General features: G+C 34.0%; 2 protein-coding genes and 1 long non-coding RNA gene across 4 annotated transcripts in view; 1 reads left to right on the plus strand and 2 right to left on the minus strand.

Moving 5' to 3' along the window:
* Positions 1–4,598, plus strand: part of LOC145263549 (uncharacterized) — a 51,822-nt gene extending 47,224 nt beyond the window's left edge. The window contains exons 6-7 of the mRNA XM_080120403.1: positions 1,124–1,351; positions 4,415–4,598. Of these exons, the coding sequence (XP_079976529.1) occupies positions 1,124–1,351; positions 4,415–4,449 (263 nt within the window). The 3' untranslated portion in view covers positions 4,450–4,598. The remainder of the gene's footprint in view (positions 1–1,123; positions 1,352–4,414) is intronic.
* Positions 1–6,949, minus strand: part of LOC145263561 (uncharacterized) — a 39,389-nt gene extending 32,440 nt beyond the window's left edge. For both annotated transcript variants that reach the window (XM_080120413.1, XM_080120409.1), the window contains exon 1: positions 6,780–6,949. In XM_080120413.1, the coding sequence (XP_079976539.1) occupies positions 6,780–6,882 (103 nt within the window). In that variant the 5' untranslated portion in view covers positions 6,883–6,949. The remainder of the gene's footprint in view (positions 1–6,779) is intronic.
* The window catches only part of LOC145260258 (uncharacterized), a 280,225-nt gene that overhangs the window by 68,102 nt on the left and 199,463 nt on the right, over positions 1–12,660 (minus strand). The gene's annotated exons all lie outside the window — the stretch shown is intronic.

Consider the following 12,660-nt stretch of genomic DNA (forward strand, 5'->3'; position numbering starts at 1 on the left):
CCCCTTCTTTTTAGAACCAAGTAAAGATTAGATATCCCGTAGCAGAAGACAAAGATTGGCGAACGTTTCAAGCGACACCGGTTGTTCGACCTTGACATTTCCGGTGGTTATTTGTAAACACCTCAAATAGCAGACATGGTCGAATGTTCGCGAGCAAGATTTTTTTAAAAATATATTTACAAAACTTTTAAAGATTTAAAAGAAAAATTATATATTTACAAACATGTTTTTTAATATTAAATATTTACGAAACTTTTAAGGATAAAAAAACAAAACTTTTTTCTATTCCCGCAAATTTACGCGGATCGAGATTTTAAAAGATATATTTTATTTACATATCTTTTATAACTTTTATTTTTATAAAGATGAAGTGTAGTATCACAAAATACAAATCTTTTTTATAATTTTCATATTTATTAAAAAAAAAAAAATTGCTATTTGCTTATTTCTCCATAAAGGCAAATTAAATACAAGTAAGTTTAGCGTCCGAAATTTTCAGTTTTTAATGTTTTGTAATTAATATAATTCATTCTTTTTGTTTTTAAAAAAAATTTTATTATAATTATTATTATTAGTTTTATTAAAGTTCTATAAATATATTTAAAAAAAAAAACGCACTCAGAAAGACACCCATTTATTTAAATATATTTTGTTTAAATACTTCGTTTTATTACTTACATTAAAAAGTTTTGCGTAAATAGAAAAAAGTTTTGTTTTTTTATCCTTAAAAGTTTCGTAAATATTTAATATAAAAATACATGTTTTGTAAATATATACTTTTTCTTTTAAATCTTTAAAAGTTTTGTAAATATATTTTTAAAAAAATCTTGCTCGCGAACATTCGACCATGTCTGCTATTTGACGTGTTTACAAACAACCACCGGAAATGTCAAGGTCGAACAACCGGTGTCACTTGAAACGTTCGCCAATCTTTGTCTTCTGCTACGGGGTATCTAATCTTTAGTTGATCCTCTTTTTCGTATAATCATATTATTAATTATAGATTGTTTCAGAATCTCTGATATTTTTTGCCCACTTTATTTTCTATATATATCAAATATTTTTCATCTCTCAACACTTTTCAATTTAAAGAGAAAATCTATTTTCAATCCATTTATTTCAGAAAGAGGTGTCATGAATATGATCCAAGGAGCAAGTATTCCAGGCCATGATTTTTTCCCAAGAATAAAAGCTGCAAATCTTGAGCTTTGTTTGGCGAGTTGTCGACACACACCAGGCTGTCGTTCCATTGAATTCAAAGAGTCTAAATGTGACAGAACCAATGTTACTCATTCTGGACACCCCCTGAAAGCAAGTCTTTGGGGCTGGAATTTTGTCGAGATTAATGGAGGTTAGATGCTCTTTTCAATTATCCTAACACAAAACTTATATTTCCGATAATATTGTTTTATATAAATATACATACTATTAACATATATAAATATACATACTATTAACATATATAAATATACATACTAGTAACATACATAAAAGAAGGTGCTTCTGCATTTACTGACACATAATTTCCACAAATTTGGCTCGGACTCGGCAGCTGACAGAAATAACTGGAAAAGGTCGACTAAGCGTTCGTCAATTTTTAACAAACACGCTGTCTATTTTTAGCTAATACGAATCTAAGAAGGCTACTTTTCTTATAAAATTGGAAGAAATAAAAAATTAATTTTAATCACGCAGGTTAGGGTTAGAGTTAGGTTTGAGTTAGATATATGTTTGTAATTTTATTGTATTTCCATGTTTTTATCGTTTATCTGTATAATTTTTCCATAGCAGTATAACGTTTCATAATCATCCGCTTCTTGTTATTCCCGTCAGCGGTTGAACACACTCGAGAAACTTGTGGAAACCGCGAGTCGGTAAAAGCAGAAGTACGATAAAGAATACTATTGGAAAGTTAAATATATATTTTGTGTATGTAACAGATGGTCATATTTAGAATCTCGGTTCCAAATTTCAAAATATCTGTTCAGTGGTTCTGTAGTTTACTTCATATCTTCTGTCTTTCTCTTTCTCTCTTTCTGCAGAATCAACAGTGACTTTGCAACTGTGTTCGAATCTTTTGACCAGCAACAATTATCATTTCTTACACTGAAGATTGCATAAACATAAAACACTAGTGTATGTGATAAATATTTATATAAAAATATTGTTATAAATAAGGATTACGCCTCTCGGAGTATTCATAATAAGCAAGCAAACAAGGTGTAAAGTGATGTTCCGGCTTCTGCTGTTGAACACTATATGATTAATCTTACTGTATATTTTTTGTTGATTAAACATTATATACAGTTTAGATTATCTTCTTTCCTATGTTAATTGATGTTTGCCTAGGGATTGAATATCTGGCTGCAAAGTCCAAGATGACTGGCAGCAATTATCATTTCCTATACTGAAGATTGCGTAAGCATGAAACACTAGTTTCTGCATGTAATAAAATGCATATTTATATGAAAATATTGTATATATATATATATATATATATATATATATATTGTATATATATTTATATATTGTATATATATATACAATATATATATATATTGTATATATATATATATATATATATATATATATATATATATATATATATTGTATATATATATTGTATATATTTATATATATTTAAACAAGGGAGTAGTCACCAACAATGTGTATATTTTAACATTATTTTATTATTCCGTGTCTTGGTTTTTCATTGAGAATTATGTTTGGATCATTGTAATAATGTTTTTAAGTCATTGAAATCGTTTTTACGCGCGTTTCAGACGTTCTGTGAAGCGTCCTCGTCAGAAATTATTTTCATATGTGTTGGAGGTGTAAAAATGGCAATTTTCGTAGTTTATTTGAAGTATTTCCAAGGGGTGGAGGCTTGTAAGTGTTTATTATTCATTGGCATGTTCAATTTTAATTACTCTTTTATTGGGCTTGTCTGACTACAACCAGGTCAGCAGCCTGGACACTCATGCAATCATGAAAGGAAGACGGAAATTCATGATGAGAACGTTAAAATAAAGTCAACGTTTGAAATAAAGTTAACGGGGTGAAGAGAATAAAAAGGGGGAAAAGAAAATGGGGAAGTCAGCTGACCGGTTTCGCCCTCGCTGACTTCCCCATTTTCTTTTTCCCCTTTTTATTCTCTTCACCCCGTTAACTTTATTTCAAACGTTGACTTTATTTTAACGCGTTCTCATCATGAATTTCCGTCTTCATTTCATGATTGCATTATATATATATATATATATATATATATATATATATATATATATATATATATATATATATACTTTTCTTGATATTACGGAATCCCAGGACAAGAATTCATCTAGACTGGTGGAGTATCCAACTTCGTGCTGTTACTTGAGATAACATCATTGGAGAAAGTGCCCCATTCCACGTAAAAATCAGTATGGTTTAATCAAACCAGAGAGATCTTATTTGTGCTGTGAATACTATATGATTTTAAATATTTAGTCATGGTTTACTGATAGGTAAAAGTATTATTATGCCAGGTTGTCCTGACAAATTTCTGTACAAAGAGACCTTAGACACTCGAGGACAGTGTCTAGTAGGCATTCAAATTTCTGTCTCTATATACGTGTGTGTGTATATTTTTATTTATTCATTTTTTTTTAATTACATTTTCACCCTAAACAAGGCACATTGCCACTTTGGTTTAGGGGGCTACTATCAGGGGCAGCAACTACTGGGGCACTATGTAGGGATTTGGGCAGCAAGATGTCGGTTCACGTTACACTTGAACTTCTGCATGTCAGTACAGTTGGGGAAGCAGGGACCTGGAATGGAATTCCAGAGTCTAGCGGTTCTGGGGAAGAAACTACTGGAGTAAAAGGCTTTCTTGCACCTAGGGATCTCTACTGTGATGGGATGGGATTTAGCTGCTTGTCGGGTTTGTCAGGGGTATTTACATCGTGGGGGCACAAGTGTCTGCAGTTCGTCAGAGCATTCACCGTTAAAGTACTTGTAGAACAGGCAGAGGGGTGCAACGTTTCGTCGATGGGACAGAGACTGAAGCTTAGATGCCATTTGAAGGCCTATCAGATTGGCGACTCTCTTTTGAACCTTGTCTAGGAGCGAGAGACTAGCAGAAGATGCACCAGCCCAAATGTGACAGCAATACTCCATACATATATATATATATATATAAAGTTCAAGTATGTTGATAACATAAACTAAAAACTAATATCTTTTCAAAATTGCTAAATACATGAGTAGAGCTTTTATAAAAAAATTATATAAACATTGGGAGGCGCTCATACGGATCGATTAATGCTTCAACATTATCATGTCGTTATCAGGACTAAAAAATGAATCTTGCAATCAGAAAATAAGTTAATTTTTTTTTACTTATACCATTTATTCTTATTTCTTTTTTCAGCTCCCGAAGAAAATGAAATGGCATCTCTGAAGTGAGAATTACCACCTTTGAGATGTTTCTGAATTAAAAGATTCGTTCTTTAACGCAGAAATGCCAAATGCTGGAATATATGATATTCAAGGAAACCCGGTTATGGCGAATAATGTAACGTGAGTAGGAAGTAAGATAATAAACGTTTTAAAAATGGTTTTATTGTTATACTTTTTTATATAATAAGAAAATAAAAGTCATTTTAGATTTATATATATATACATGTGTATTATATGCTGTACTGTATTTTGTTACTAATTTTTAAAGTCGTATCCCAGGGTTCTACTGTATATATACACACTTTTATATATTTTTCAATCTAAAAAGTTCCACTTTATCAAATAAAGCTCCAACCCCTGTCCCATCGCCGCAATATTGCACCTCTCTGCCTTTTATAAATATTTTAATCAATTGTGCTCTGATGAACTCATTGCACGTGTGCCCTCTGACGTACATATCTCCGACAAACCCGTTTAGCAACAAAATCTCACCCCTTTACTGTTGAGGTCTCTAAATGTCAGAAAGGTTTCTACTCTAATAGTTTCTTCCCTCAATCAGCTAGGCTTTGGAATTCCCTTCCTGCTACCTGCTTCCTTGACTGTACTGATATGCAGAAGTTTAAATGTAACGTAAACCAACATCTTACTAATCTTTCCTAAGCATGGTCCCAAATAGTAGCCCCTTACGTTCAAGTGGCTATGGTTGAACGTCCAAGTGTTAGAGGTGAACCTACTCCCCACTTCTTCTTTCTCACAGAAGAGACGTTGCAATTCTGTCTCCGCTCTATCGTTATTTCTATGATAGATGCTCGACTGAGCTCCAATCTATGGTTCCTCACGCAAAACGTTCGCAACAAATACTCGTCTAGTTACAACAACCGTCAACAGTTTCCCTCACTCCCTATATGCGCCTAAAACTAAATGAAAATTCCATGAACAGAGTTTGTTTCTTAGAACTCTCCGACTGTAGAACACAATACTATGTGGCTACTTCCCAGCTGACTATAGTATAGTCATCTTCAAATCCTGCTGAGCCGTCCTCTTAAATGATGTAGCCCTACCCAAGTCCCACAATTACTGATCATGTAGTCTCACCATCTCCCTAACGCTTCCTAATCCTCATCCTAAAGTGGCCTCCAGACCTTGATAAGAGGTCACCCCCTCCCCCAAGTAAACAAAAAATAACGGTATATAAATATAATGACCGGTGTTACTTTACGCCATGTTTCTTTTAAATAATATTCCAAGCTTTGGTTACAAAATATATGTACACAAAATCTCGTAAGTAAGTAGGGATATGAACTTCTTTTCAAAGACACATCAATATTTGATCCTGATAGACGCATGCATATTAAACTTGTTCCCCAACCAAGTTCTCTCCCTTTTTTAATCGCAAGAAACGTAAGTGTATGTACTTAGTGACCCCAATCTATGCTTTCATTTAATAATCTAAATTATCGACTTTGGCTTAACGATGCTTCACTTCAAACAGGTTAACCAAAGATAATCGTCTGAAAAACTTCTCAATTAATTACAGAATTAATATTTCTAGAAATTATCAATTGTATAGTTTAAGCAAAACAACAATAGCTAAAGTTTTTAATCAAGAGATGTTGTTGTTGCCATGGAAACGATACTTTTTGTTTAAGCTCACTTAGTTAAATAATGGATGTCAGGTTTTTTTATTTTGTAGATGAGGATTGATAATTTCTATTATTTGGATTATTCAAACTACTGTTCATATTTTTAGTGTTATTCTCACAACGTTTTGGCCAATGTCAACTCCCACCCTTTTTCAGGTGTATCTTGTCGAACTCGGGAATCTTTCTGTCGAACTAGAGAATTTTTCTGTCGAACTTGGGAATCTGCATCGAATTTCGAACGGAACCATTTATTTAGTCCACAGGAATAATATGTTCTCGTTCTGTCAACCATGACTGAGTAGAATTGTATTATATGATTGTATTCTTAGTATCACCCACACTTAGGATTGAACTTCCAAAATCCAGAAGAGTGTCATTTAAAACTGAATTTTACCTAGTAAAGTTATGTCAGTTATGTCATTGGTCCTTAAGGTTTAAATAAAGAATTCTGTTCGAAATTTCATGCAGATTCTTGGGTTCGACAGAAAGATTCCCACCTTCAATAGAAAGGTTCCTAAATTCGACACACCAGTTTTTTTTTTTTGGGGGGGGGGCATTATTTTTAATTAAAATAAAATTTTTTTATCAAGACTGTTTGAAGGGGGAGTAAATACTATTATTACGTATCAACTATTGGACAAAATCTAAAATCTGCAGTAAATTCTTTCTTAAAACAAAATTAGACATACTTACCATTAGATGGTGCCAAACTCGATTTATCCCCCTTTCTTGTAGTGCCAGGAGATGTCCTGATCGGTCTTATAAAAAGGCATGCCCAAACTTGCTCTGTCTTCATGTAGTCTTATGACCTGCTACAGATAACATCAGCCAGACTGTCACCTCTCTCCCTATTTGAGCTGACGACTGCCATTCACCCCTCTCTCTCTCTCTCTCTCTCTCTCTCTCTCTCTCTCTCTCTCTCTCTCTCTCTCTCTCTCTCTCACACACACACACACACACACACACACACACACACACACACACACACTCACACACAAGGACACTATCCTGGAATGTAATAACTTTTCTCCACTTTTACAGATATGGGTACAATAGTTAGGCTTTCTACTATAGATATTCCTAACGTACACTTTGTCTCTACGTACACGCACGTACTATTCAGCACATAAACTTTTCCTTTTTACATATATATATATGTACACACGCACAGACACATGCAAAAAAGCATTCCACATACACTTTATATACGTTTTAATAAACCATTAGATGGAGCCAAACTCGATTTATCCCCCTTTCTTGTAGTGCCAGGAGATGTCCTGATCTATCTTATAAAAAGGCATGCACAGTATTTCACAATAAATGTTTTATTGAATTATATTTTCTTCGCCTTGTTATTTTTCTCTTATTAGTACATGCTTATATTGTGAACATATATATATATATATATATATATATATATATATATATATATATATATAAAAAACGTTGATCACCAAAGTTAAGCAACGTTGAGCCTGGCCAGTACCAGATGAGTGACCATTTGGGAAGGCTAGATGCTGTATGTACCGCCCGAGTCATAGAAATTTCCAGGTTGGTATCTGGAGGTGCATTAATTCACTGGGAGAGATGCACACCCAGTCTTAGTTAAGACATGCATTTAGGAGAAGGAAACTTTGATGTAAAGACCTGCGGTCTACTGTATATTTTGTCCTGTGGCAGTCATCCGCACCGACAAAAGGTCAACAGTAATACCAAAAATTGTGGTTGGTTCTACACGAAGCCTTCACCACTATAAACAAATCATCTGTGTGGATTTCTGAGCAACTTAGTTGCTGTGGTGGAACCTCATATGTCAAAATCGATGGGAGAGTCAGTAATATATATATATATATAAAAGAAACTTTGTCTGTGTGTGTGTGTGTATGTTCCCTATGGACTCCTAACCGTCCGGGCTGATTTTTTAAATTTCACACAAATATACATTATGTGCCTGGCAGTGTTCTTAGATAGGTGAATCCAGTGAAAGAAGGAACAGGTGATTTTGACCAAAGTTAATGCTTTATACAGCCTAACATCACAAGTGCATGCAAGAAATTTTATTACCGCACAAACAGAAAGGTATAGCATATAAAATCAACAGTAGGATCTTTGATATGACAGGGGCGCATTGAAAATTAATGTTTCTATTTATAACACAATTGTAGCATGATACTTGACATTTTTATTTTGATTCAAGCCAGTATCACTGCAAAAGTAGAAAGGCATATGAAATGAACAGTAGGTTCTTTGATATGAGAGGGGTGCGTTCGAAATGAATGTTTCTGTTTCAGACACAATTGAACTATGATACTTGATATTTTCATTTTAAACTTTTATATAAAAAGTAACTTTATAAAATGAACAGTAGGTTCTCTACAGTGCAATGTAGATTATAATGTATTGTCGATTAAGTAACTGGGGAGGATTGAAAAATCGGCGATTTTACCAATTTCGATGACAATAAAATCTGGGAGGGTTAAACATTCGTTGATCACCATCTATTCCCAGGAAACATCGAGTTTTCCTGGTATATATATATATATATATATATATATAGCATTACAAGTTGATTTTTTTCTTTAGATAGATGCCCCATGCTGTGCTATGTGGAATTCCTTCAAGTTTCTTTCTGCCAATCAGAGAATCTAACCACTATTATGAAAAGACAAACACTGTTTTTGTTTTTTCACTCTCTCGAAATGTAGCACACATGTACATAGTTTATGCACACATGTTAACGCACATGGTGCCAGCCGAAATAAACAAACATACACTCTCTCACTCAATTTAAAAAGCACACTATATATTCTCATGCATATTCATTTACACATGTATAAACACACACGGCGCCAGCTGAAACAAACATATGAACTAAATTTCTTCTTATAGATAAATACCTTTCTTTCTCCAGAATATATTCAGAATGTTTGAACTCTAATTGTTTATGAAGACTTTATTTTGAATTATTTTAAAATGTCAATAAAAACAATTATGTTGTGTTTGTGCATGGTTACGGAAACAATTCGAAGATGTCAACGCGATTAGCCAATCAGCAGAAGACAAATTTCAATGAATTTGTGAAATTCGATAAAAATATCTTAAGTAAAAGCAAAAAATAGCTTTTAAACCACGTTTTTCGCTCTATCTAATCGTTCAGATTACAATCATTTTATAACAATTATGTCTTCTTTTCAGAACGTTAAATACAAGATGGGGAAAAAAGCAAATTCGCACAGTTTTCTTATTTCAATTCAAGTTCACGATACCAACGAAGCGTTTGACCTAAGTACCACTACTGAACACACAGTTCAATGATGGTTTAAGAAATTTCGTAATGGCGATGAGAGTCTTGAAGGTGATGAGGGTAATGGTCGGACGTCGGATATTGACAATGATCAATTAAGAGCTTTAGTCAACTGTTTGAGAACTTGCTTCTGAATTAGACGTAACCTATACATTTCCAACCATTTGAGAATTGGAAAGACAAAAAAACATGACAAATGAGTATCTCACGAATTGAATGACAATCAAAAGAAATGCCATTATGAAGTATCATCTTCCCTTCTTTTATGCAACAAGAACGACCCGTTTCTCAACCAGGTTGTGACTTGCAATAAAAAGTGTTTTTTTTTACCACAACCGGCGACGCTCAGCTCAGTGGTCAGACGTCAACAAAGCTCCACAACACTTGCCGAAGCCAGAGTTGCATCAAAAGAAGGTCATGCTGACTGTTTGGTGATCTGTGACTAGCCTCATCCATTACAGTTTTTGAATGCACGCGAAACCATTACGACTGTCAACAAATAAATGAAATGTATCAGAAACTTTGACAACACTGAGCATTAGTTAACAGAAAAGGTCCAATTCTCCTCCATGACAATGCCTGACTGCATGTTGGTAAACGAATTGGGCTACAAAACTCTTCCTCATCCTCCATACTCTCCAGATCCCTCATCTACCGACTACCACTTTTTCAAGCATCTCGACAATTTTCTGTGTGAGAAATGCTTCAAAAACCTTAGCGTAATCAAAAACACCTTCCAGAACAAGATTTTTACATTACCAACACACAAGATTTTTACATTACCAAAACACAAGATTTTTATGTTACTGGCATAAATATACTTGTTTTGCGTTGGCAAAACTGTGTTAGTTTTAATGGTGTTTATTTCAATCAATAAATTTTTGTTTGAACCGAGATATGTTCAGCTAAATTTAGAAGTTAAAAACCGCAAAAACTTTCTTGTCAACCTGATAATAGGGAGGCATGCACTGTAGGTGTTGTTGTTGTTGTTGTTTGGTTTTTTTTTTGGGGGGGGGGTTAAGCTTAAACGATGTATTAGTATATAAGAAAATTAAGTGTAAGTTTTTCTTGGTTTTTGTATGCACTAGCAGGTAGACCCGACGTTGCCCGGAGTTGAATGATGATCAACAAATGTTTTACACACATATTTTTATTGTTATCGAAATCGGTGAAATTGCCTATTTTTCAATCAAATCGATTGATTATCTGCTCTAGTTGGGGACCCATTACGGTGCACCTGAGGGAAGTTTCACATGCCTCCCCACAGTGACTTAATCCACAATACATTGTAGTTGACATTGCACTGTAGAGAACTTACTGTCGATTTTATAAAATTAGTTTTTATAAAAGTCAAATATTATGGTTCAATTGTGTTCTAAACAGACACATTCATTTCGAACACGTCCCTGTCATATCAAAAAACCTACTGTTTATTTTATATGCCTGCCCTTACTGCTTGTACGGTGATAATGGTTTGAATTTTAATTAAATTTAATTTTGAAATTTTAAATGAATAAGTCAAGTATCATGGTGCAGTTGTGCTTTAAACAAAAACATTCATTTCGAACATGCACATATTATATCAAAGACCGTACTGTTGATTACATATGTCTGGTCTTACTGCTTTTGCAGTGATAATGGCTTGAATTTAAGTTTAAAATGAAAAGGTCAAGTATCATGGTGCACTTGTGCTTTAAATAGAAACGTTAATTTCGAACATGCCCCTGTTATATCAAAGAACCTACTGTTGATTTTATATGCCCGGCAGTACTGCTTGTGTGGTAATCGAACTTCTCAAATGCACTTGTGTTGTTAGTTCCTTTAACATAATAGTAGAGCTATTTAATAACATGATTCACTGTAAAACATTGAAAAGTATGGGGGGGGGAAGAACTCAATCGCAAAGCCACCAGATTTTAGGCCATTGTTGAGATGGCTTTTTTCCTGTTGGCTAAGGAATCGTGCTATGCAGATCTAAGAGGTCCACACTCCTAGGCTTTACCTTCTCATCTTTTCAGAAAGGGTTTATTTTATTGCTAATCACCTGAAGCGCTCGTACCGAGGAATGCCCGGCATTTATATTTTTGCAGGCTAAAGTGTCCTTCTACAGCGCTGTTTTTTTTTAAATCCCACTTTCCTGGCCTTGTGTCACATCATCTCGCTGTAGCAGGGAGATAAAATATCAGACATTAATTCACGTCTAAGGTGAACTCAGGGGTTTTGTTTTCTGTGGGTTGATGAAGAAACCGTTGCTCTTTGTAATAAGTTATTATCACGCCAGATAGGAAGGTATTCGCGGTAACCGCAAGGATACAATAGGAGCCAGAAACACAGAAAGAGAAAGACAACAGAAAGACAACATTGTAACAGAGGTAACTGTTCATAAATGGTTAGCCTGTCCCTAGAGATCATTGGATGATTTGCTCACTCTGTCTATCCCTCATTTTCTCTTGCTGTGAAAAACGTATCTGTATATAACCTAAAAATAAAAACTATACTTATTTAAAATGAAAATACCTGTCACTCATCTTAATCAACCAATGTAAACAACAAAGATATGTCAGCTGAGGAAAGTCCCAGAAAAAAGCAATAAAAAAACCCTGAAAAGGGTTGATATGCCATAAGACAAAACAACCAAACCAAACACCATAAATAAATATTTGAAGATATAAAGAACTTAAGCATAAAAACTTTTATCAAAATGACTGGATTCTGCATTAAATAACCTGAAAAGGGTTGATATGCCGTAAAACAAAACAACCAAACCATTACATCCACTACCCCAAATCCACTTTAAAGTAAATTACATTGGACGAAAAGTTGTGAAAATAACAACCAAAGGTAGAACAATAACCTAAATAATATGAATTATCAAATCCTCATCTCAAAATTCTAAAACATTTCTATCTTTTCTGTTTGTATTTATTTTTTGTTTCGTTTATCCTTGCATGAAAACTTAGTGCAAACAAAGAACATTGATCCAAACCTGATTCCACAGACTTTCATTAAACCTTTTGTTTAGTTTATGAAAGAATTCTGCAGCTTAAAAGGAACCGGTGCCATTGATATGAATGCATTTTGCATTATGTAAAATGCAATGCAGTTTCTGCTGATTTGTTTTAACACTTACCGTAATGCAGCCTTTTCCCTTTGTTTCAAAAAGACACATAATGCAGCTGCACTCAATTATTACCACCCTGCTGAAACGGTTTCTAGAATAAACGATTGCATATTAAACCAACCTTCCAAACTAAGTCTTCAGTTAATAAA

Source organism: Euprymna scolopes, chromosome 3, assembly GCF_053919585.1.
Source record: "Euprymna scolopes isolate OS-2025 chromosome 3, ASM5391958v1, whole genome shotgun sequence".
Classification (NCBI taxonomy): Eukaryota; Metazoa; Mollusca; class Cephalopoda; order Sepiida; family Sepiolidae; genus Euprymna; species Euprymna scolopes.